The sequence below is a fragment of the Rhinopithecus roxellana genome, chromosome 8 (genome assembly GCF_007565055.1).
Source record: "Rhinopithecus roxellana isolate Shanxi Qingling chromosome 8, ASM756505v1, whole genome shotgun sequence".
NCBI lineage: Eukaryota > Metazoa > Chordata > Mammalia > Primates > Cercopithecidae > Rhinopithecus > Rhinopithecus roxellana.
The window spans coordinates 4,843,320-4,867,938 of NC_044556.1; the positions used below are offsets into that span (position 1 = coordinate 4,843,320).

Sequence of the window (24,619 nt, forward strand, 5' to 3'; positions counted from 1 at the left end):
CTCTGAAACATATATAATAGAACATTTCTATATCCACCAAAGTTCACATTCAGATCAGAAGTCAAAACAAAGACTTTCCCAGGTTTAAGCATACATACTAAGAGAACTTATTTCCAGCACGCAAGTCCTACAAGAAAGACCAAAGAAAGTTATTCAGTCTGACATCAAATGATGGCAAAAAGAAGAAAACAAAGATGACTATTAAAGAATATTGTAAGTATAAAAGGCAGACTAAATGTGTATTTCTTCACCTGTGAAATCATCGGTTGATAGGTTGTTGGACTTACAACATATAAAAATGTAGTATGTGTGTATTTCTTTTGCAAATAACACCATACAGGAAGTGGACAAACCCAGTGACTACCAATGGCAAAGTAATAATCCTAATAATGTATTGTTATGTGTGGAATCCCAAGAGTTGTTACACATGTAATAAAATACCTCAAGAATGCAAAACGATGAAAGCTGTAGTTGATATTTTTGTACATCACTGAAAATTAGACATATATCACAAGAAAAGCGATGCTGATGGTCATGAGTTATCATTTACTTGATAAACAACAGAGTAATCACTACAAAAGGTAAGAACGATGATAATGAAAAATAATTCTACATGTAAAGACATTGGATGAAAGCAGAATTTACTGACCTTCTGAAGTAAAAATTGATTCTGCATAAATTCCATATTATTAGGGGGGTAAGATTTCCTTCATTCATCCTACTTTGAAGTTCCCATGTTACAGCACATATTTCTCCTTTGACATCAGCTCTACTATTGAAATCAGGAAATTCTGGCCGGGCGCGGTGGCTCAAGCCTGTAATCCCAGCACTTTGGGAGGCCAAGATAGGCGGATCACGAGGTCAGGAGATCGAGACCATCCTGGCTAACACGGTGAAACCCCGTCTCTACTAAAAAAAAAAATACAAGAAACTAGCCGGGCGAGGTGGCGGGCGCCTGTAGTCCCAGCTACATGGGAGGCTGAGACAGGAGAATGGCGTAAACCCGGGAGGCGGAGCTTGCAGTGAGCTGAGATTGCACCACTGCACTCCAGCCTGGGCAACAGAGCGAGACTCCGTCTCAGAAAAAAAAAAAAAAAAAGAAATCAGGAAATTCTTTCCTGTGCATGTAGTGACCCCTTCTGTCCATTTCTTGAACCTCCAGCCCAGGCAGAATTATAGAGCAATCATTCCACATTTTCTAGTATGTTTCCTCAATTTTTTATAGTTAGGAAAATCTGTATCGCATTATTATTATTCTCCATTTATCTTGCTCAACTCTCACAGTCTGGAAGATTTGTTTGTGAACAAAACGTTGCAATCCTTAGCTTATGTTTATGAGTGTTCTGCAGGGAAAGTTAAAATCATAACTTCTAGGCTGGGCGCGGTGGCTCACGCCTGTAATCCCAGCACTTTGGGAGGCTGAGACAAGCAGATCGTGAGGTCAGGAGATCGACACCATCCTGGCCAACACGGTGAAACCCGGTCTCTACTAAAAATACAAAAATTAGCTGGGCATGGTGGCACATGCCTGTAGTCCCAGCTACTTGGTAGGCTGAGGCAGGAGAATTGCTTGAACACGGAAGGCAGAGGTTGCAGTGAGCTGAGATCATGCCGCTGTACTCCAGCCTGGCAACAGAGTGAAACTCTGTCTCAAACAAACAAACAAAAAATATCCCTTCTAAACAGATAACCAAAGGGTGTTAGCATACATCATGGGTGTGAAGTGAGGGAGGACCATGAGACAGGATAGGTAGCCAAGGAAGTAACCATGGCCTGGAGACTTGGCAATCCTACGGTCAACACAATAAGCCTCAGCATTTGCACCGTAGTCAAGCTCATTCAAGCAAAGCTCTCTCCAGCAGGGAATTTCCCCTGTAGGGAGCATGTGTATTTCGATTTTACCTGTCTTCAGATTGACCCTTTGCTCATTATAATAGTAAGAACCACACCCCTGGGTGGCGATTTAAGATGCTAATGAGATGAGATGTATGAACAAGAATGTGCAGCTACTGTGCATAGGCACCCAAAAGACCACCCAGAGTGTGCTTACTAGTAACACCTCTTCCCAGCCCCTTATGAATAGTCATGTAAGATTCCCATAAAAGGAGTCTCCCGGCCAGGCGTGGTGGCTCACACCTATAATCCTAGCACTTTGGGAGGCTGAGGTGAGTGGATCACAAGGTCAGGAGTTCAAGACCAGCCTAGCCAACATGGTGAAACCTCGTCTCTACTAATAATAAAAAAAAATTAGACGGGCATGGTGGCGTACAACTGTAGTCCCAGCTACTTGGGAGGCTGAGGAAAAAGAACCACTTGAACCCGGGAGGCAGAGCTTGCAGTGAGTCAAGATCTCACCACTGCATTCCAACCTGGACGACAGAGCGAGACTCCATCTCAAAAAAAAAAGGGGGGGCCGGGCGCCATGGCTCACGCCTATAATCCCAGCACTTTGGGAGGCCGAGATGGGTGGATCACGAGGTCAGGAGATCGAGACCATCCTGGCTAACATGGTGAAACCTCGTCTCTACTAAAAATGCAAAAAGGAATTAGCCAGGCGTGGTGGCAGGTGCCTGTAGTCCCAGCTACTCAGGAGGCTGAGGCAGGAGAATGGCGTGAACCCAGGAGGCGAAGCTTGCAGTGAGCCGAGATCGTGCCACTGCACTCCAGCCTGGGCAAGAGGCAAGACTCCGTCCAAGCAAAAAAAAAAAAAAAAAAAAAAAAAGGAAAGAAAAGAAAGAAAGCAGTGCCACAGAGTATCCTGAAACACACAGTGCCCTGAGGATGATGGAGGAGGCACAAACCCTGTTTCACAGTTACCTCCAGGGCTGGATGGTGCCATTTTAAGAGTGTTGAATGGCATTCCTCCAAGTCAAGCTGGCTTGAGTGCACATACTGTGGAAAAGCCACAAGCATTCACTGTTACACCTCACAAACCTAACCACTTTCCTTAATACTAGCCAGCCTCTGAAGGGCTGTGTCTGGAATGTTCTGGAATCTGTTGCCTCTCAGGGCATATCCCCCTTCCCCCTACCCCGTCCTCCACAGCAGACTTGAAAACACTCAAAAGAGCCAAAGTCTAAGTATTAAACTTAAAAAAAACGTCTCCTTAGTGCCACTGTTTGCTGTCTCATCCTTATGGGCAGCCTGCCCCGAATCCTCTCTCTCTCTCTCTCTCTCTCAGGGCATACTGTCTGTTCTGCATTTAACTTTCAAAATACTCTTTTTTGTTTGCAATAAATTGCCATATACTGCATCTCCTTTGCTGCATGTCTCATTTGAATCCTTTTAAACTAAAAAAGCAACAACCAAGGTCTCACAGCAGCCATCAACAACCAGATCAGGAGGGAAAGGGTGAGGCAGTAAGTGAGCTACACCTGAGAATCAAATCTAAAGGTGACATCAGAGTCAAAGCAAGCGTGTGGAAACAAGTCCTCCATGGACAAGAAAAATGGAAAAACAGTGTTAAGGAGGGATTGAACCAAGGACTGCTTGGTATGTTGGTGGTCCACTGGGGTCTTTGTATTACTCTGCTTCCTACTCTTTTAATGCTGGGTCTGTCCCACAGACCCTGGCCAACAGATGAAATGAGTACTCAGACACAGGAATGCAGTGTAAGAACAGCTAGGTCACTACCTAGCTCCAGTGGCCAGAGAGCAGCTGTTTCAATACTTTATATACTATTGCTGTTGAGCTGATAACTGTTGTCCCATTATGAAACCCTAGCTTGAAAATCCCCTTGAACTTGGAAACCCTCAGCAGGCACCAATTACTTACTGCACAGTCACTTACTTCACTTTCATTTTTGAGGGATCCGTGGCAATCTGTTGCAGCATTCCTCACACGGGGCACCACCTGCCGGGTCTGTCCTGAAAACCCCGGCCGACGGATGAAATGAGTACTCAGACACAGGTATGCACTGTAACAGCAACTAGGTGACTGCCTGGCTCTAGTGGCCAGAAAGCAGCCCCAAGACGCTGGGGCTGCTTGCTTTTATTCAGTCCAGGCACAATGCCGAAAACCTGCAGCCAACACAACCTGTACGTAATTAACACTTATTGTTCCCCTATCAGGGAACATCAGGCACAGGGACATCAAAGGTCAGTTCCTGGTCAACACAAGTAAATGAGCCTGTTTAAGATAAATTCCCCCACACTCTCTTGTACTTACTCCATGCCCTCTGCCTCAGGGTTATAGAAGAGCTGTCTTCAGCTATTCTCCCCCAGGGCTCTGCAGAACCTTCCAACCTCTCAGAAGGTTTGCATCCTTTCCCTACAGTTTTTCCCCACCACTCTGACCAATCCCACACATTTTAATGGTACTAAAATACAGGAAAAATACAATTTATCATCTGAACAATTTTGTTATTGAGACAGAGTCTCACTCTGTCTCCCAGGCTGGAATGCAGTGGCACAATCTCAGCTCACTGCAACCTCGGCCTCCCAGGTTCAAGTGATTCTCCTGCCTCAGCCTCCTGAGTAGCTGGGATTACAGGCATGCACCACCATGCCCAGCTCATTTTTGTATTTTTAGTAGAAACGGGGTTTTGCCATTTTGGCCAGGCTGGTCTCCAACTCCTGACCTCAGGTGATCCACCCTCCTCGGCCTCCCGAAGTGCTGGGATTACAAGCGTGAGCCACTGCACCTGGCCCATCTTAATTTTCAAGTGTAGAATTACTGGCTTTCAGTACAGTCATATTGGTGTGCAGCCATCACCACCATCCATCTCCAGAACCCTTTTCATCTTGCAATACTGAAACTTTATGCCATTAAATCATGAGTCTCCATTACCCACTTCCCCGGATTCCACACAATCACCATTATACTTTATGAATTTGACTCCTCTGAGTACCTCATATAAGCAAAAACATTCTGGGTCTGGAGTTTACGGAGCCCATGTCGGAGAAAGGTTGTAAGAAATCAAGTGACTCGACCTTATAAAGTATGTCTTTATATGAATGGACTATTTCACTTAGCATAATGTGCTCAAAGTCCATCAATGTTGTAGCATCTCTCAGGCTGCCCTTCCTTTTGAAGGCAGAGTAATATTCTATCCTATGCATATACTACCTTTTGCTTAATCATCCATCTGTCAATATACAAGAGAGTTGCTTCCACCGATAGCATACAAGGGTCCTCATTATTCCACATCATTGCCAGCATGTTATTTTGTTCTTGGACAGAAGCAAACTAATGAGGGTGAGGGGATATACATGTCATTTTGCTCTTGATTTGCATTTCCCTAAACCATGAGTGATGCTGAACATCTTCTTCGTGTAATTATTGTCTATTTGTATATCCTCATTAGAGAAATGTCTATTCAGCTCCTTGACCTATCTTTTAATGGGGTTGTGCTTTAGCCACCAGGGGCTCCTAAAACAAAATGCCATAAGCTGGGCATATTAAACACCTAACATTTGCTCCTCAGTATATAGGAGATTGTGAACTCCAAGATCAAAGTGATAGTAGATTCAGTGCGTGGTAAGGGCAAGCTTCCTTGTTCAAACAAGGCTTTCATCTCATTGTGTCCTCACATAATAGACAGCAAATGCAAGCTCTCTAAGGAACCTTATAGCCCCATTCCTGAGGACTCCACCCTCATGATCCCAACGAATCCTAATTACCTCCCAGGCATCCTAATCTCCTCATTCCATACATTAGGGGTAAGGTTTCAAAATACGAATTTCAGGGCCGGGCACGGTGGCGCATTCCTGTAATCCCAGCACGTTGGGAGGCCAAGGTGCGTGGATCACCTGAGGTCAGAAGTTTGAGATCAGCCTGATCAACAAGGTGAAACCCTATCTCTACAAAATACAAAAAATTACCCAGGGTGTGGTGGTGCATGCCTGCAATCTCAGCTACTTGGGAGGCTGAGGCAGGAGAATTGCTTGAACCCAGGAGGTGGAGGTTGCATTGAGCCAATATTGTGCCATTGCACTCCAGCCTAGGCAACAAGAGCAAAACGCTGTCTCAAAAATAAAATATGAATTTCAGGGGACAAATAAAGCAATAATTTTCTACCTGCCCCCTAAATTTATGACCTCACATGCAAAATACATTCATACCATCCCAACAGCACCAAAAGTCTTGACTTGTTTCAGCATACTCTGAAGCTTAATATCAAAGTCACTTCCAGGTCACCAGAGATAACATGGCCAAAACCATTGCAAGATGTGTTTGATGATTCAAAGAGAAAGAAAAAACAGCTTTTCCTATAACAATGTTTCCAACTAAAGCATCTGCGATTATGAAGACTGAAACTTCAGCGAGGTGCAGTGGCTTACACCTATAATCCCAGCACTTCGGGAGGCCAAGGCAGGCAGATCATCTCAGGTCAGGAGTTCAAGACCAGCCTGGCCAACATGGTGAAACCCTGTCTCTGCTACAAATACAAAAATTAGCAGGGGATGGTGGTGCGCGCCTGTAATCCCAGCTACTCAGGAGGCTGAGCCAGGAGAATCGCTTGAACCCAGGAGGCAGAGGTTGCAGTGAGCTGAGATCGCGCCACTGCACTCCAGCCTGAGCAACAGAGACTCTACCTCAAAAAAAAAAAAAAAAAAAAAAGACTGAAACTTCAATGCTTAAATATTTTCAGCCCTCAAACACCACAGATCCAACATTTGTGTTATTGACCTTCCACCAAAGAGGCAACATCTGCAATCAGATGTTAGTTCTTCCGGCAGATGATCTTCCTGATGTCCTGACAGAAAATTCAAGTCAAAATGATATCCTCTGACTTATCTACACTGCCACATACCTCAGCACCTGAAAACACTGCAGCTTTAGGAACCACAGAGCAATCATCATATGAGGGTTATCAAGAGAGAAGAACCAGGGATTTGGAGAATGTTAACACGTGTTTTCAGGCCACTAAATGAAACCAATCCATAACTTTTTTTTTTTTTTTTAGACAGAGTCTCGCTCTGTCGCCCAGGCTGGAGTGCAGTGGCCGGATCTCAGCTCACTACAAGCTCCGCCTCCCGGGCTTACACCATTCTCCTGCCTCAGCCTTCCGAGTAGCTGGGACTACAGGCGCCCGTCACCTCGCCCAGCTAGTTTTTTGTATTTTTTAGTAGAGACGGGGTTTCACTGTGTTAGCCCGGATGGTCTCGATCTCCTGACCTCGTGATCCGCCTGTCTCGGCCTCCCAAAGTGCTGGGATTACAGGCTTGAGCCACCGTGCCCGGCCAAATCTATAACTTTTTTAAAAAAAAAGAAAATGTTTCGTTGTAGCTGACATATACTATGGAGGTGGGCCTGTGACGGTTATCTGTATTAAACATCTACAGATGTTTTTTCTTGTCAGCATTCCCTAAATAACACAATGAAATAATTATTTTCATACCATTTACAATGCATTAGACATTATAGTTAACCTAGAGATGATTTAAAGTGTACAAGAGAATGTGCTTAGGTTCTAGGAAAATACAGCATTTTATATAAAGCACTTGAGCATCTTCAGATTTAGATATTCTGAAGGGGGGGTGGTGCCTGCAACTAATCCCCTGAGAATACCAGGACCTGCTAGTATTGCAGAGAAACAGAAACTATACAAGGCTTTACCACATTCTTTACATTCATAGTTTCTCTCCAGAGTAAATTCTTTCATGCATCTAAAATAAACAAGGAGCATGGAAAACAAGAATCATTTTCCATGTTCCTTACTGTTATGAGGTCTATTGCCAGCGTGTCACACCATGTGCCTTCAAACGATTGAGAGAGAAAGGAAAGGCTTCCCATGTTCCTAACATCATTGTTTTTATCAAGTGTGAGTTCTTTCATGGTTTCGGAACATACTGGAATGGTGGAAGGCTTTACCTTTTTTTTTTTTTTTTTTTGAGACAGAGTCTCGCTCTATCACCTGGCTGGAGTGCAGTGGCACGATCTCGGCTCACTGCAGCCTCCACCTCCCAGGTTCAAGCAATTCTCCTGCCTCAGCCTCCCAAGTAGCTGGGACTACAGGTGTGTGCCACCACACCCAGCTAATTTTTTTATTTTTAGTAGAGGTGGGGTTTTACCATGTTGGCCGTGATGGTCTCAATCTCTTGACCTCATGATCCACCCGCCTTGGCCTCCCAAAGTGCTGGGATTACAGGCGTCAGCCACCACACCCCGCTGGCTTTACATTTTTATATCCATACAACTTTTCTCTGCTGTGAGTCCTTTCATGTCTTTGAAGGGAACTGTGATAACAGAAGGCCTTCCCACATTCCTTACACTCAAAGTTTCTCCGCAGCATGGGTAATTTTATGTCTACAAAAAGCAACGGGATAACGGAAGGCTTTCCCACATGCCTGACATTCATAAGGTTTCTCTGCAGTGTGGGTAATTTTATGCCTGTGAAAGGTCGTGGGATGACTGAAGGCTTTCCCACAGTCCTCACATTCATATGGCTTCTCTCCAGTGTGAATTCTTTTATGTACTCGAAGTGAACTGGAATATCTGAAGGCTTTCCCACATTCCTGACATTCATAGGGTTTCTCTCCAGTGTGAGTCTTTTTATGATTTTTAATAGAACTGGGAAATCTAAAAGCTTTACCACATTGTTTACACATATAGGGTTTCTCTCCAGTGTGAATTCTTGCATGTTTTCTAATGGAACTAGAACAATTAAAGGCTTTCCCACATTGCTTACATTCATAGGGTTTCTCTCCAGTGTGAGTCCTTTCATGGTATTGAAAGGAACTGGAAGAAGCGAAGGCTTTCCCACATTGCTTGCATTCATAGGGCTTCTCTCCAGAGTGGATTCTTTCATGTTTTTTAATGGAACTAGAACAACGAAAGGCTTTCCCACATTGCTTACATTCATATGGTTTCTCCCCGGTGTGTGTTCTTTCATGTCTATGAAAGGAGCTGGGAAGACCAAAGGCTTTCCCACATTCATTACATTCATATGGCTTCTGTCCAGTATGAGATCTTTCATGTGTGAGATATAAACTGAGATTATCAAAGCCTTTCCCACAAAACTTACATTTATAAGGTCCATCTCCACTGTGCATTACCCTGTATCTTTGAACAGTTTGGAGACAAACGAAGGTTTTTTCCCATTCCTTGCAATCATAGGGTTTCTCTCCACTGTCAGGCTTTTCATGTGTTTGGAAGGAAGGGAGGCAGCTGAAGGTTTTTACACACTGCTTCCATTTATGTGGCTTCTCTCCATGTTCCTGACACTCATATGGTTTGTGTCCAGTGTCAGCTCTGATGTAGCAATTCAGAGATGAATGATCCATGTTGCCTTCTCCACACACATTGTTTTCACATGGTTTTACCCCAGGAAGAGTCTTCTTGTTCATTATACCATCTGGAATCAGGCTGAAAGTTTCTCCATATTGACCATCTTTACATTCACAGAGTCTCTCTGCCATATGATTTCTATAAAAAATAAGAAGCACATTACAAAGGATTTGTTGATAATTTTACATTAGCAAGCATTTGATTTGCATATTTTAAATTATCATGAGAAATGTAGGCTTTATGCCCTGTCTGAATTGTCTGACAGTGAGTGGACTGAATTCTCTGCAAAGGGGCTCTATTATAGCTATTATCAAAACAGTGATGTTACTAGGTGGTTTCCTTTCTCTTTTTTCTTTTTCTTTTTTTCCTGAAACAGGGTCTCACTCTGTTGCCCAGGCTGGAATGCAGTGGTATGACCACAGTTTGCTGCAGCCTCCACCTTCCAGGATCAGGCAACCCTTCCACCTCAGCCTCCCAAGTAGCTGGGCCTACAGGCATGCGCCACCACGCTTGGCTAATTTTTTATTTCTTGTAGCGATGAATTCTCACTGCATTGCCCGTGCAGTCTTAAACTCCTGGGCTCAAGCAATCTTCCCATTCAGACTTCCAAAGTACTGGGATTACAAGCATGAGCCACCACATCTGGCCACTATGGGGTTTCTTAATACTGTTTCCAAGGTAACTATTTTGCAAACAATGAATGTCTATGTCACATTTATGTATATATTTTTGGAGAAAACATTCTAAAAATTAACAAATTTGAAGCTGGGCTGCTTCACTGTGTTTGCTTGTTCTTTAAATTTCCATTGGCACAGTGGCTCATGCCTGTAATCCTAGCATTCTGGGAGGCCAAGAAAGGAGGATGACTTGAGTCCGGGGGTTCAAGGCTGCAGTGAGCTATGATCATGCCACTGCACTCTAACCTCTGTGACAGAGTAAGCCCTGTCTCAAATAAATGAATACATAAGTAAATAAACATAATTTCCTATCATTCTAACATTATCTCAAGGGATACAGCTTCATGTTGTAAGTGCAAATTACCTTGGATTTCTCCCAGAATTTTTGTACTGATCTTCAAAATTCCGGTCTTCCCATTTTATTCCTAAAATGTAGAGCCATAAAAGTCATGGTAAGTGATTACAAAACTATAGAAACATTTTTAGATTCTATGTTCATGGGACACTATGGCCATGCCTGACTTATTCACCAAAGTATTATTGACCCTTGAACAAAATGGGCTTGAATGGCACAGGTCTCCTCATATGCAAACTTTTCTCAACCTCTGCTACCTCTGAGAGAACAAGACCAACCTCTCCTCTTCAGGCTACTCAATGTGAAAACAATGGAAAGGATTCCTTTAGGATGATCCACTTAATCAGCAGTCAATATGTTTTCAATTCCTTATGACTTTCTTTTTTTTTTTTTTCTTTTTTTTTGAGACGGAGTCTCACTCTGTCCCCCAGGCTGGAGTGCAGTGGCCGGATCTCAGCTCACTGCAAGCTCCGCCTCCCGGGTTTACGACATTCTCCTGCCTCAGCCTCCTGAGTAGCTGGGACTACAGGCACCCGCCACCTCGCCCAGCTAGTTTTTTCTATTTTTTAGTAGAGACGGGGTTTCACCATGTTAGCCAGGATGGTCTCGATCTCCTGACCTCGTGATCCACCCGCCTCGGCCTCCCAAAGTGCTGGGATTACAGGCTTGAGCCACTGCACCCGGCCATGATTTTCTTTATAACATTTCTTTTCTCTAGCTTACTTTATTGTAAGAATACCACATATAATAGACCAAACAGACCAGGCATGGTGGTTTATACCTATAATCCCAGCACTTAGGGATGAGGTAGGAGGACTGCTTTATTGGGGGAATGCACCCCTGATAGTTAACGTGGGTTCTTTTCTATTTCCCTAAGCATCTTGGCTGGTCTGAGAAATTAAGGGAAAGAGTACAAAAGAGAGAAATTTTAAAGCTGGGTGTCCGGGGGAGACATCACATGTCAGCAGGTTCTGTGATGCTCTCCGAGCTATAAAACCAGCAAGTTTTTATCAGCGATTTTCAAAAGGGGAGGGATTGTACCAATAGGGTGTGGGTCACAGAGATCACATGCTTCACAAGGTAATAGAATATCACAAAGCAAGTGGAGGCAGGGTGAGATCACAGGACCACAGGATGGGGTGAAATTAAAATTGCTAATGAAGTTTCGGCAGGCATTGTCATTGATAACATCTTATCAGGAGACAGGGTTTGAGAGCAGACAGCCTGTCTGACCAAAATTTATTAGACAGGAATTTCCTTGTCCTAATAAGCCTGGGAGCACTACAGGAGACTGGGGCTTATTTTATCCCTTCAGCTTCGACCCTAAGCAACAGCCACCTCCAAGGGGGCTGTTTATAGACCTACCCTCAGGGCGCATTCTCTTTCTCAGCGATGTTCCTGAGAAAAAGAATTCAGGGATATTTCTCCTATTTGCTTTTGAAAGAAGAGAAATATGGCTCTGTTCCGTCCGGCTCACTGGTAGTCAAGAGTCCAAGGCCATCTCCCTTGTTCCCTTAACATTGCTGTTATCCTGTTCCTTTTTTCAAGGTGCCCAGATTTCATATAGTTCACATGCTCTACAAACGATTTGTGCAGTTAATGCAATCATCACAGGGTCCTGAGATGACATACATCCTCCTCAGCTTATGAAGATGACAGGATCAAGAGATTAAAAACAGGCATAGGAAATCACAAGGGCATTGATTGGGGAAGTGATAAGTGTCCATGAAATCTTCACAATTTATGTTCAGAGATTGCAGTAAAGACAGGCATAAGAAATTACAAATGTATTGTTGGCCGAGCGGTGGCTCAAGCCTGTAATCCCAGCACTTTGGGTGGCCGAGACGGGCGAATCACGAGGTCAGGAGATCGAGACCATCCTGGCTAACATGGTGAAACCCCGTCTCTACTAAAAAATACAAAAAACTAGCCAGGCGAAGTGGCGGGCGCCTGTAGTCCCAGCTACTCGGGAGGCTGAGGCAGGAGAATGGCGTAAACCTGGGAGGCGGAGCTTGCAGTGAGCTGAGATCTGGCCACTGCACTCCAGCCCATGCGACAGAGCGAGACTCTGTCTCAAAAAAAAAAAAAAAAAAAAAAGAAATTATAAAAGTATTAATTTGGGGAACTAATAAATGTCCATGAAATCTTCACAATTTATGTTCTTCTGCCGCAGCTTCAGCCTGTCCCTCCATTCAGGGTCCCTGAGTTCCCGCAACACTGCTTGAGGCTGAGTTTGAGACCAGCCTGGGCAACACAGCAAGACCCCCATCTCCACAAAAAATCATTTAAAAATCAGCCCAGCATGGTGGTACTTGCCTGCAATCCTAGCTACTCAAGAGTCTGAGGCAGGAGGATTGCTTAACCCCAGGAGTTCTAAGTTGTAGTGAGCTATGACCATGTCCCTACACTCCAGCCTGAGTAACAAAGTGAGACACTGTCCTCATATACACTTACACACCAACACACAAAATATGTATTAATTGACTGGTTATGTTATTGATAAAGCTTCCAGTCAACAATAGGCTATTAACGTTTAGCTTTTTTTAAAATTTGAGACAGAGTTTCACTCTCATTGCCCAGGCTGGAGTGCAGTGGCATGATCTCAGCTCACTGCAACCTCCACCTCCCAGGCTGAAGCAATTCTCCTGTCTCGGCCTCCTGAGTAGCTGGGATTACAGGCGTCTGACACCATGCTCAGCTAATTTTTTTGTATTTTTAGTAGAGATAGAGATGGGGTTTCACCATGTTGGCCAGGCTGGTCTCGAACTCTTGACCTCAAGGGATCCGCCTGCCTCGGCCTCCCAAAGTGCTGGGATTACAGGTGTGAGCCACCGCATCCGGCCAACATTTAACTTTTTATAAAGTCAAAAGTTAAAACCAGATCCCAGATCATCAGCTGTGCAGAGGTTAAGAGTCTCTGACACCCACTTTGTTCAAGGGTCTACTGTATTTTTTTTTTCCAGATGGAGTCTTGCTCTGTGGCCCAGACTGGAGTGCAGTGGCACAATCTTGGCTCACTGCAACCTCTGCCGACCAGGTTCAAGTAGTTCTCCCACCTCAGCCTCCTGAGTAGCTGAGACTACAGGCATACACTACCACGCATGGTTAATTTTTGTATTTTTAGTAGAGACAGGGTTTCATAATGTTGGCCAGGCTGGTCTCGAACTCCTGACCTCAAGTGATCCGCTCACCTTGGCCTCCCAAAGTGCTAAGATTGCAGGCGTCAGCCACTGCACCTAGCCAGTCTACTGTATTCCCTACCATGTTCCAAATCATTGAGCATTGTCGATGACCAAGAAATACTTGTTCTGTAATTGACTAAGTGAAGAAATGCTGTCATCCTTACCTACAGACATTAGGTTCCTGATGATTTCCCGCATCACATCTCTGTAGAGATTCTTCTGTGAAGGATCCAGCAAAGCCCACTCCTCCTGGGTGAAGTTCACAGCCACATCCTCAAAGATCATTGAGTCCTGAAACATCCCACATGGCAGAGGAGGAAGGCTCAGACTGACAGCACTAGGAATCTACACTCACTTTAGAGGAAGTTCACACAATGCTATAGACTCCAAACATTTATTCAATGACTTGGTCATCAGACTTTTATCCTCTGTCTACACTCACTTTCTCCAGCGCAGCAATTCTGATGCTAGAATTGAAACATATTCAGTAAAGTAACAGCCAATATGGACAAGCCTCTCATTCGTGATTTCAGGGAGTGAGATACGCTGCCCGGATCACCTCTAGTGTCTTTCTGTCTAGTGGGTCTATACTAACTCTCATGACAAAGTCCTAGTATGTGTTGTCTGCAAGAGACCAATATTAGCAGTTCTGAGACAACAGATCCCTACGCATGTTTATATTTAGCAAGTTGGACTATGATGGTATCTCGGAGCTAGATTTAAGGAGAGTTGCACCAACCTAACAAAGAAAAGGAGCTGTGTGCCTAAACTATTTATTCAAACAATGTAATATTTGCCACTGGGCATAGTGGCTCACGCCTGTAATGCCAGTACTTTGGGAGGCTGAGATGAGTGGACTGCTTGAGCTCAGGAGTTCAAGACAAGCCTGAGCAACATGGTGAAACCCCATCTCTACAAAACATACAAAAATTATCCGGGCATAATGGCACACGCCTATAGTCCCAGCTACTAGGGAAGCTGAGCTGGGAGGATTGCTTGAGTCCAGGACGTTGAGGCTGCAGTGAGCTATGAGTGTGACAGTGAACTCCATTCTGGGTGACAGAGCGAGACCCTGTCTCAAATTAAATTGAAAAATATCTAAATAAGTAAATAAATAAATAAAATGGTATTTGTTTAATTTCCATCTTGCTTCTGGGAGTTTGAAATTTTGTGACATAATCAGCAGAGAGAGGCACACCTGATCGGCCACTGCTAGGTTTCAATGTTTGTCCCCTCCAAAACTCACACTGAAGCTTCATCCCCGAGGTGTCGGTATTGCAAAGTAGGGCCTTGAAGAGCTGACTGTGTCATGAGGGCTCTGCCTCATGAATGGGTTCATTCATTGATGGATGAAAGGGTTAATGAGTTATTGAGATATCCTGGGAGTAAGACTGGTGGCCTCAGAAGAAGAGGAAGAGACCCCTAAGCTAGTACAATCACCCCCTCCCCTAGGAATACCCTCCCTCCATTACCTCAGATGGTGAAGAGTCCCCATCAGCAAGAAGGCTTTCACCAGATGCGCCACCGTGCCCTTAGATGTCCCAAACTCCAGAATTGTATGAAACAAATATCATTTCTTGTATATAACCCAATTTCAGGTAGTCTATTCTAACTAACATAAAACAGACTAAGATGGCCATGAAAAAACACTCTGGGCACTAAGCGTCTAATGAGAGACCTCGGTACGTAACATTTCACATGTTCTATCAACACTTGTTACTTGGGGGATTTAGCCCATTCTATGTGATTACAATAAGAGAACATCTGGAAGCTGGCAACTGGTTTACTGTAAACTAAATTTGATGAAGTGTAACATAAGGTCAATGAAATGTATTTCATCATCCTAAAGGAAATATTTAAATATTTTATTAGGTAACATCAAAGGAGAATGAAAGATGGAAAAATTGTACACGTTCTTCTAAAGAACTGCATGTCAGCCGGGCGCAGTGGCTCACACACCTGTAATCCCAGCACTTTGGGAGGCTGAGGCGGGCAGATCACCAGGCCAGGAGTTTGAGACCAGCCTGGACAACATGGTGAAACCCCGTCTCTACTACAAATACAAAAATTTGCCGAGCCTGATGGCAGGTGCCTGTAATCCCAGCTACTCAGGAGGCTGAGGCAGGAGAATCGTTCAAACTTGGGAGGCAAAGGTTGCAGTGAGCTGAGACCGCGCCATTGCACTCCAACCTGGGCAACAAGGGCAAGACTCCACCTCAAAAAAAAAAAAAAAAAAAAAGAACTTCATGTCACCAAGGTGTCGTCTCTCATGAATATTTATAACATTCCCTAAATCATTAAAACAGACCTCTTAGTAGTCAATAAAAGCTACTTAAACAAAACGAATGGAGGTAACAAATGTCTAAAAACGCTAAAAATCTTCTAAACCAGAAAGTGACAGCTTACCTAACATACATGAAGGATTTTGAAACTATAATATTCAACACACCGGCCAGTTGCGGTGGCTCAAGCCTGTAATCCCAGCACTTTGGGACGCCGAGACAGGCGGATCACGAGGTCAGCAGATCGAGACCATCCTGGCTAACACGGTGAAACCCCATCTCTACTAAAAATACAAAAAACTAGCCGGGTGAGGTGGCGGGCGCCTGTAGTCCCAGCTACTCGGGAGGCTGAGGCAGGAGAATGGTGTAAACCCAGGAGGCGGAGCTTGCAGTGAGCTGAGATCCGGCCACTGCACTCCAGCCCTGGCCACAGAGCAAGACTCCATCTCAAAAAAAAAAAAACACAGTCTGTCTGAGTGTTCAAGGAATGCTGCAAGAGAAAGCCATCCACAAAGCCTGGAAGCGGTCAGGTTTGGGTCTCTTTTATTTTTGTTTGTTTGTTTGTTTGTGTTTTTGAGACGAAGTTCTGCTCTTGCTGCCCAGGCTAGAGTGCAGTGGTACGATCTCGGCTCACCACAACCTCCGCCTGCCAGGTTCAAGCAATTCTCTGGCCTCAGTTTCCCCAGTAGCTGGGATTACAGGGTCCCACCACAATGCCCGGCTAATTTTTGTACTTTTAGTAGAGACAGGGTTTCACCATGTTGGCCAGGCTGGCCTCGAACTCCTGACCTCAGGTGATCCACCCATCTTGTCCTCCCAAAGCACTGGGATTACAGGCGTGAGCCACCACACCTGGCCGGGTCTGTTTTATTTTAGCTCCTAGCATTCAGGAAACCTCTCTCTCAAAACACTAAATGGGCCGGGCGCAGTGGCTCAAGCCTGTAATCCCAGCACTTTGGGAGGCCGAGACGGGAGGATCACGAGGTCAGGAGATCAAGACCATCCTGGCTAACCCGGTGAAACCCCGTCTCTACTAAAAAAATACAAAAATCTAGCCGGGCGAGGTGGCGGGTGCCTGTAGTCCCAGCTACTCGGGAGGCTGAGGCAGGAGAATGGCGTAAACCCGGAAGGCGGAGCTTGCAGTGAGCTGAGATCCGGCCACTACACTCCAGCTTGGGCGACAGAGCGAGACTCCGTCTCAAAAAAAAAAAAAAAAAGAAACACTAGATGAACACAAGTTAAAGGAACAGAGGCTTCATGGACTACAGAGGACAGGGTGTAAGTCTCTGTAAACATACTTTGAAAAAGTTACTACCGGGCACAGTGGCTCACACCTGTAATCCCAGCACTTTGGGAGGCTGAGGCAGGTGGATTACCTGAGGTCAGGAGTTCGAGACCAGACTGACCAACATGGAGAAACCCATCTCAACTAAAAATACAAAATTAGCTGGGCATGGTGGCACATGCCTGTAATCCCAGCTACTTGGGAGGCTGAGGCAGGAAAATCACTTGAACCCGGGAGGCGGAGGTTGTGGTGAGCCGATATCATGCCACTGTACTCCAGCCTGGGCAACAGGGCAAAACTCTGTCTCCAATAAATAAATACACAAAAAATTAGCTGGGCATGGTGGTGCATGCCTGTAATACCAGCTACTCGGGAGACTGAGGCATGAGAATGGTTTGAACCCAGGAGGAGGCGAAGGTTGCAGTGAGATGAGATCATGCCACTACACTCCAGCCTGGGCAACACAGCGAGACTCTATCTCAAAAAAACAAACAAGCAAGCAAAAACTACAGAAGGTAGAAAAAGAGAAAGTTTTAAAAATAGAAAACAAGGCCAGGCGCAGTGGGCGCACACCTGTAATCCCACCACTTTGGAAAGTCGAGGTGGACGGATCACCTGAGGTCGGGAGTTTGTGACCAGCCTAACCAACATGGAGAAACTTCGTCTCTACTAAAAAATACAAAAGTAGCTGGGTGTGGTGGCGCATGCCTGAAATCCCAGTTACTCGGGAGGATGAGGCAGGAGAATCACTTGAACGTGGGAGGCAGAGGTTGCAGTGAGCTGAGATCACACCAATGCACTCCAGCCTGGACAACAAGAGCGAAACTCCGTCTCAAAAAAAAAAAAAAGAAAGAAAGAAAGAAGGAAAAAAAAACCAAGTACAACAAACAGAGAACATATATATATTAATACAATTACATCAATTACCACTTAAATGTCTGTTATTTATATACACAAAAAAGAGACAGAGATTGACACAGTAGATTAAACAAGTCTCAGTAATGTGTACAACAAAATCATCTCAAACAAAAAGATATGAATAGATTAAATAAAAGGGTATGTAAAAAGATAAGCCATTCTTAAAAAAAAAATAGCCATTCTAACACTAATCAAAAGAAATGTGCAATAGTTTTATAAAATTCAGACAAATCACATTTTAGATCAAGGAAAATGGCAAGAAATTTTCCTCATAATTTCCTTGGGCTTGCTTTTTTTTCTTTTTTTTTTTTTGAGATGGAGTCTCACTCTGTTGCCCAGGCTGGAGTGCAATGGCGCAGTCTCGGCTCACTGCAACCTCTGCCTCCTGGGTTCAAGCGATTCTCCTGCCTGAGCCTCCCAGGTATCTGAGATTACAGGCACCTGCCACCACGCTTGGCTATTTTCTGTATTTTTAGTAGAGATGGGGTTTCGCCATGTTGGCCAGGCTGGTCTCGATCTCCTGACCTCAGGTGATCCACCTGCCTTGGCCTCCCAAAGTGCTGGGATTACAGGTGTGAGCTACCACGCCCGGCCATAATTGTCTTGTAAAAGAGATTTTGTAACAGTGAAGAGGTCAATCCTGCAAGAAGACATAACAGGAGCAGGCGCAGTGGCTCACACCTATAATCCCAGCACTTTGGGAGGCCAAGGTGAGCAGACTGCTTGAGTCCAGGAGCTTGAGGCCAGCCTGGGCAACACAGCGAAGCCTTGTCTCTACAAACAAACAAAAAAAAAAATACAAAAATTAGCTAGGCATCATGGTGCACGCATGTAGTACCAGCTACTCAGGAGGCTGAGGCTGGAGGATCACTTGAGCCTGGGCACTGGGAGGTTGAAGCTGCAGTGAGCTGTGATTGTGCCACTGCACTCCAGCCTGGCAGACAGATAGGGATCTGTCTCAAAAAGAAAAAAATAAAATAAAGATGTAAGGTATTACAATCTTTATTATCTATATCTATGCCCACACAATATAACATCAAGATACAAGACAAAAACATAAAACTGTAAGACAAAATATACAAATCCAAAATTATAGTTGGAAGCCAACAGTTCACCTCTATCAATAAATAATAGGTCAATACAGCAAAAAAAAATCACTAATGATATAGCTAAACTCAACAGCATCAATAATGTATTAGTCCATTCTCATGCAGCTAATAAAGACATGCTTTAGGAAACTTATAATCATGGTGGAAGGGGAAGCAAACACATCCTTCTTCACATGGTGGCAGGAAGGAGAAGAACCAGTGCCCAGCGAAGAAGGAAGCCCCTTACAAAACCATCAGATCTCGTGAGAAACAACTCACTGTCACCAGAACAGGATGGGGAAAACCACCCCCATAATTTAATTATCTCCACCAGGTCCCTTCCACAACAGGTGGGGATTATGGGAACTACAGTTCAAAATGAGATTTGGGTGGGGACACAGCCAAACTGTATCAATTAATCGACTGCATTTAATTGATATGTATTTATAGAATCCTTCATTCAACACCAGCAGAGTACACACTCCTCTCAAGCTCACATGAAATATTCACCAAAGTAAACTACACTGGAAGCATAAAATATGCCTTAACAAATTGAATAGAAATGCTATAAAGTATGCAATCAAATCATATTAGATTTAAACTAGAAATTGACAACTGAAAGATAGTTGAAAAGCTTCCAGAAAGTAGAGAATTAATCTGAAGCTGAAATAGGTGAGCCAGTCTTTGTAAGATGACGAGCCCAAAGAGAGACAGTAAGGACCGAGAACACAGACAAGTCTGACTCCAGTGTCACATCGTATCATCCTGTCACCAGCGATATCCCGCCATCCCCATCCTGCTCACTGAAGTGCTCAGTGACCACCCTCCCAGGAGAAGACACACTGTGTGTGTCCCCTGTGTTCCTAAAGTGCATTTTGCTTTTCATGTTCTTGCACCATCTCAGCGGGGAGGGTTTTCCTGTTTTTTTTTTTTTTTTTTTTTTTTTTGAGACGGAGTCTCACTATGTCGCCCGGGCTGGAGTGCAGTGGCCGGATCTCAGCTCACTGCAAGCTCCGCCTCCCGGGTTCACGCCATTCTCCTGCCTCAGCCTCCCGAGTAGCTGGGACTACAGGCACCCGCCACCTCGCCCGGCTAGTTTTTTGTATTTTTTAGTAGAGACGGGGTTTCACAGTGTTAGCCAGGATGGTCTTGATCTCCTGACCTCGTGATCCGCCCGTCTCGGCCTCCCAAAGTGCTGGGATTACAGGCTTGAGCCACCGCGCCCGGCCGGGTTTTCCTGTTTTTAGGAATAGTTTTCTCCCTTCACTATTCTGGGAGCATCCGGAAAACAGGAATCATTTCTGTCCTGTCCCCTCAATACCACCATCCAATTGGCTGATGAGCCAAGTGTCCCCAAGGAATGGTATCTAGGGTTGGGGAAGAAAAGCTGAGTGTCCTAGGGGATTAGAGCTTTTTTTTTTTTTTTTTTTGAGACTGGGTCTCACTCCAGTTGCCCAGGCCGGAGTGCAGTAGTGCGATCATGGCTGACTGCCGCTTTGACCTCCCTGGCTCAGGTGATCCTCCCACCTCAGCCTCCCCAGGAGGTGGGACTAGAGGCACGCACCACCATGCATGCCCAGCTAGGTTTTTTTGGTATTTTTAGTGGAGACAGGGTTTCGCCATGTTGCCTAGGTTGGTCTCGAACTCCTGGACTCAAAAGATCCACCCGCCTCGGCTTCCCAAAGTGGTGGGATTACAGGCGTGAGAGATGGTTCCTGGCCCAGGATTAGCTTTTTAGGGAGGGGAATACCAGACAACTCCTCCCACCCCAGGGCACCCAGCTCCTCTCCTGGGAAGCCCCAACTCCAAGCCTCAGGTTGTCCTCTGGGAGGAGTGACCCACCCTCCAAGAAACGTGGCAGCTGTGGGCATCTTCGGTCAGCCCCAGGCAGTTCCGAAACCCAGGACCAGGATAAGATGGAGGGTGAGTTGAGGACACATGCCCTGTAAAGTTTCCGAAGATAAACCTCAACCCAAAGACATTCTCAGAAGGTGTCCGTGCCTCGGGTAGATAAAAGGAGGAGAGGCATAAAGACTGTTTACAGCAGAGTGTCAGGTGGTTTTTCTCGACTTCCTCAAATGTGAAATGTTCACAAACACAAAACAAATCTTTACAAAAAGAGCCACATTTTGCCCTCTTAAAAAAATAAAATAAAATAAAAGCCCATTAAACTATTGTGTGTGGCCAGGCACCATGACTCACACCTGTAATCCCAGCACTTTGGGAGGCCTAGACGGGCGGATCACCTGAGATCAGGAGTTCGAGCCCAGCCTGCCAACATGGTGAAACCCCGTTTCTACTAAAATAGAAAAATTAGCCGGGCATGGTGGCACGCGCCTGTAGTCCCGGCTACTCGGAAGGCTGAGGCAGGAGAATGAGTCTGCGAGGCAGAGACTGCAGTGAGCCAACATTATGCCACTGCACTCCAGCCTGGGCAACAGAGTGGGACTCCGTCTCCACCAAAAACAAAATACACACACACACACACACACACACACATATATATATAACGTGTGAGGCCGGTTGCAGTGGCTCATGCCTGTCATCCCAGCACTTTGGGAGTCTGAGGAGGGTGGATCACCTGAGGTTAGGAGTTTGAGACCAGCCTGGCCAACACGGTGAAAGCCCTTCTCTACTAAAAATACATAAACTAGCCGCCCGTGGTGGCGGGCGCCTGTAATCGCAGCTACTTGGGAGGCTGAGACTGGAAAATCGCTTGAACCCGGGAGGCGGGGGTTTCAGTGAGCCGAGATTGTGCCTGTGCCACTGCACTCCAGCCTTGGCGACGGAGCGGGACTCCGTCTCGAAAAAAAAAAAAAAAAATATATATATATATATATATATACACACACACACACACACACACACATATACACACACAGTATATATATACGGCTGTGTTTGAAACAAAGCCTGGGGGACGAAGAGTTGACATTGTTGTGGTGAACTGAAGAGAGGAGGCCAGCTCTAAAACGCGGAGCGGGATCTGGAAATCCAGGGATTTGCTGGCAGCCCTAGGAGACGCTAGGCCAGGGAATCACAGTTGCAGATTTGAGACCCTGCTTCTTATATATCTGGATATCTCAGTAAAAACCCGAGCTGCTTGGAGACAAAGGAGGAACTGGGGACCCCACAGACCGCTGCTCCTTCCACACGAACCCCACACCACCCGAGGCGGATTCCCCCCATGACCCTCCCGCGTCCCCGCACAATCTGGGGAGACGCGGGGCTGCGGACGCGGAGCTGCCCAGAAGAGGGCTCCGGAGCCGGGGCCGCAGTTGCCGCGCTGGGACCGGACAGGACGCCCAGGGTCCCGGCTGCAGGCCCAGACCCACACTGACGCCGAGGGGACCGAGGACCGAGCTGCGCCAGGACACTCGGGTCCTCAGACCCCAGAGACAACGGCGGCGAGGTCTGGGTCCCGCCACAGCCGGTTCCGGCCGGTTACAACCAGCCGTACCCCGTCTCGGGAACCCCAGCCTCGGACACTCACCATTTCCCGGCTTTCGCGGTGTCCCGTTCCTAACTCTACCTCCCGCTGCCAGTACAGCTCCCAGCGCGACCGAGCAGAGAGCCAAGCGCAGCAGGCAGAGAAGACGCCGCGGGCTTTTTTCAAGCTCGCATCCTCCAGCCGACTAGGCGCCTGATTGACAGTTCTCACGGCCCCGCCCGGCGGCTCTGATTGGATAGTGCTCCAGGTCCCGCCCCCTTAATAAGGAGTGACAGAAGAAGTGATCTCCCAGTGCTGAGTGGAGCCAGATGAACTGGTTCCAGACACAGCCCTTGGCACCGGGCGGGGAGGCGGGCGGGCGGGCGGGGTGGGGGTGTTGCTCCCTGGGCAGTGACCCGACCCCTCCCAGGGAATATTTGCATTTAAGAAGAATTCCCTGCCAGTAGTCTGCGAGCCCTTCCTGCTTCTTCCTCCTGGACTGGGGGTCACACTGTGTGCAGGGAATTCCAGACTCACTGTCCAGTGAAGTCATCCCCTGGCCTCTGAGCAGGAGGGGAGCCGAGGCCACATTGCAGTAGGAGAGGGGATCTGATGTCCTCCAGGGATCACGAATTTGGGATGAGGCTGCTGGCTGCATGGCCAAGCCTTTCTCCCACCTAATTTCTGATTTCTCAGTCTTTTTTTTTTTTTTTTTTTTTTTTTTTTTTTTTTTTTTTTTTTTTTTTTTTTTACATAGTCTCTCTCTGCCGCCAGGCTGGAGTGCAGTGGCGCGATCTCGGCTCACTGCAACCTCCGCCTCCTGAGTTCAAGAGATTCTCGTGCCTCAGCCTCCTAAGTAGCTGGGATTACAGGCACGCACCACCACACCCAGCTAATTTTTGTATTTTTAGTAGAGACGGGGTTTCACCATGTTGGCCAGAATGGTCTCAATCTCCTGACCTCGTGATCCGCCCCCCTCGGCCTCCCAAAGTGCTGGGATTACAGGCCTGAGCCACCGCTCCCAGGAGTCTACTCGTTTTCACCAAGAAAATAAAAACACGGCAACAATGGAATAAAATTGTTAAATGTGTGGAAAAACTGGAATTATATGGCAGCAATATTCTATAAAGGAATCAAAACAGAAGAAAAGCAAAAATATGAACTAGCTCAGAGAAGCAGTGTTTCAGCTACAGTTCAGCAGGAAACCCCCTATTCAGGAGGTTAAACAGATTCTTAACTTGGGAGCCAGATTCTGATTGCTGAAATAGAGCCCCAGAGCCGATCACAACCTGGTGATGAGGCCAGAACCCCGAAGGATTTAACTCTAGGCTCCCAACATGCCTTCCTGTCCCCTCTGCATAGTGTGGCAACACTCTCTCTCTCCTTCCAGACCTTCATTTTCTTTTCTTTTCCTTTTTTTTTTTTTTTTTTGAGACGGAGTCTCACTCTGTCACCCAGACTAGAGTGCAATAGCGTGATCTCCGCTCACTGCAACCTCCATCTCCCGGGTTCAAGGAATTCTCCCGCCTCAGTCTCCCAAGTAGCTGGGACTATAGGCAGCCGCCATCATGCCTGGCTAAGTTTATGTTTTTGTAGAGATGAGGCCACCGCGCCCAGCCCCAGACCTTCGTTTTCACCAGCAGGAAACTCACCTGGAGTCAGTTTAAGGTACTGACTGACATAAATTGTCAAATTCATAAACCTTTTCTCCATAAGGTAATCCAATGGGTCTCTGACTTTGACAGATTTTCTACATATATCAAATCACGTCCCACTCCAACTATTCTATGTGTAAACCAAAAATAAAATGTAAAGGCCACCCCTCTCTCCTAAACTGAAGGATTCCCCTCTAGGCAAAGGGCATCCCAAAGTAAACCTGAAAATCTAGAAATCTAGTTCAGGCCATGATGGAAAGCAGGGGTCAGACCTGTAGTCCCATCTGAGCACCTATAGTTCCAGTTATCTGAGGAGCTGAGGTGGGATGATCACTTGAGCTAGGCAAGTCAAGGCTGCAGTGTGCTGTGATTGTGCCACTGCACTCCAGCGTGGGAGACAGAGTGAGACTCTGTCGCAAAAAAAAAAAAAAAAATTGTAATAAGTGTGGATGAGGACATAGAGAAATGGGAATCCTTGTGCATTGCTGTAGAGAATGTAAATGCAGCCACTGTGTA

At 45.9% G+C, this 24,619-nt stretch overlaps 1 protein-coding gene across 1 annotated transcript; it reads right to left on the minus strand.

Moving 5' to 3' along the window:
• Nucleotides 1–8,216: 8,216 nt before the first annotated feature.
• On the minus strand, nt 8,217–23,106 carry LOC104661155 (zinc finger protein 627-like). The gene is made up of 5 exons (XM_010361719.2): nt 22,986–23,106; nt 22,512–22,726; nt 13,610–13,736; nt 10,273–10,333; nt 8,217–9,369 (listed from the first exon to the last, which is right to left on the minus strand). The coding sequence occupies exons 1-5, from the start codon at nt 23,104–23,106 to the stop codon at nt 8,217–8,219; spliced, it is 1,677 nt and encodes a 558-aa protein (XP_010360021.2).
• Nucleotides 23,107–24,619: the final 1,513 nt, after the last annotated feature.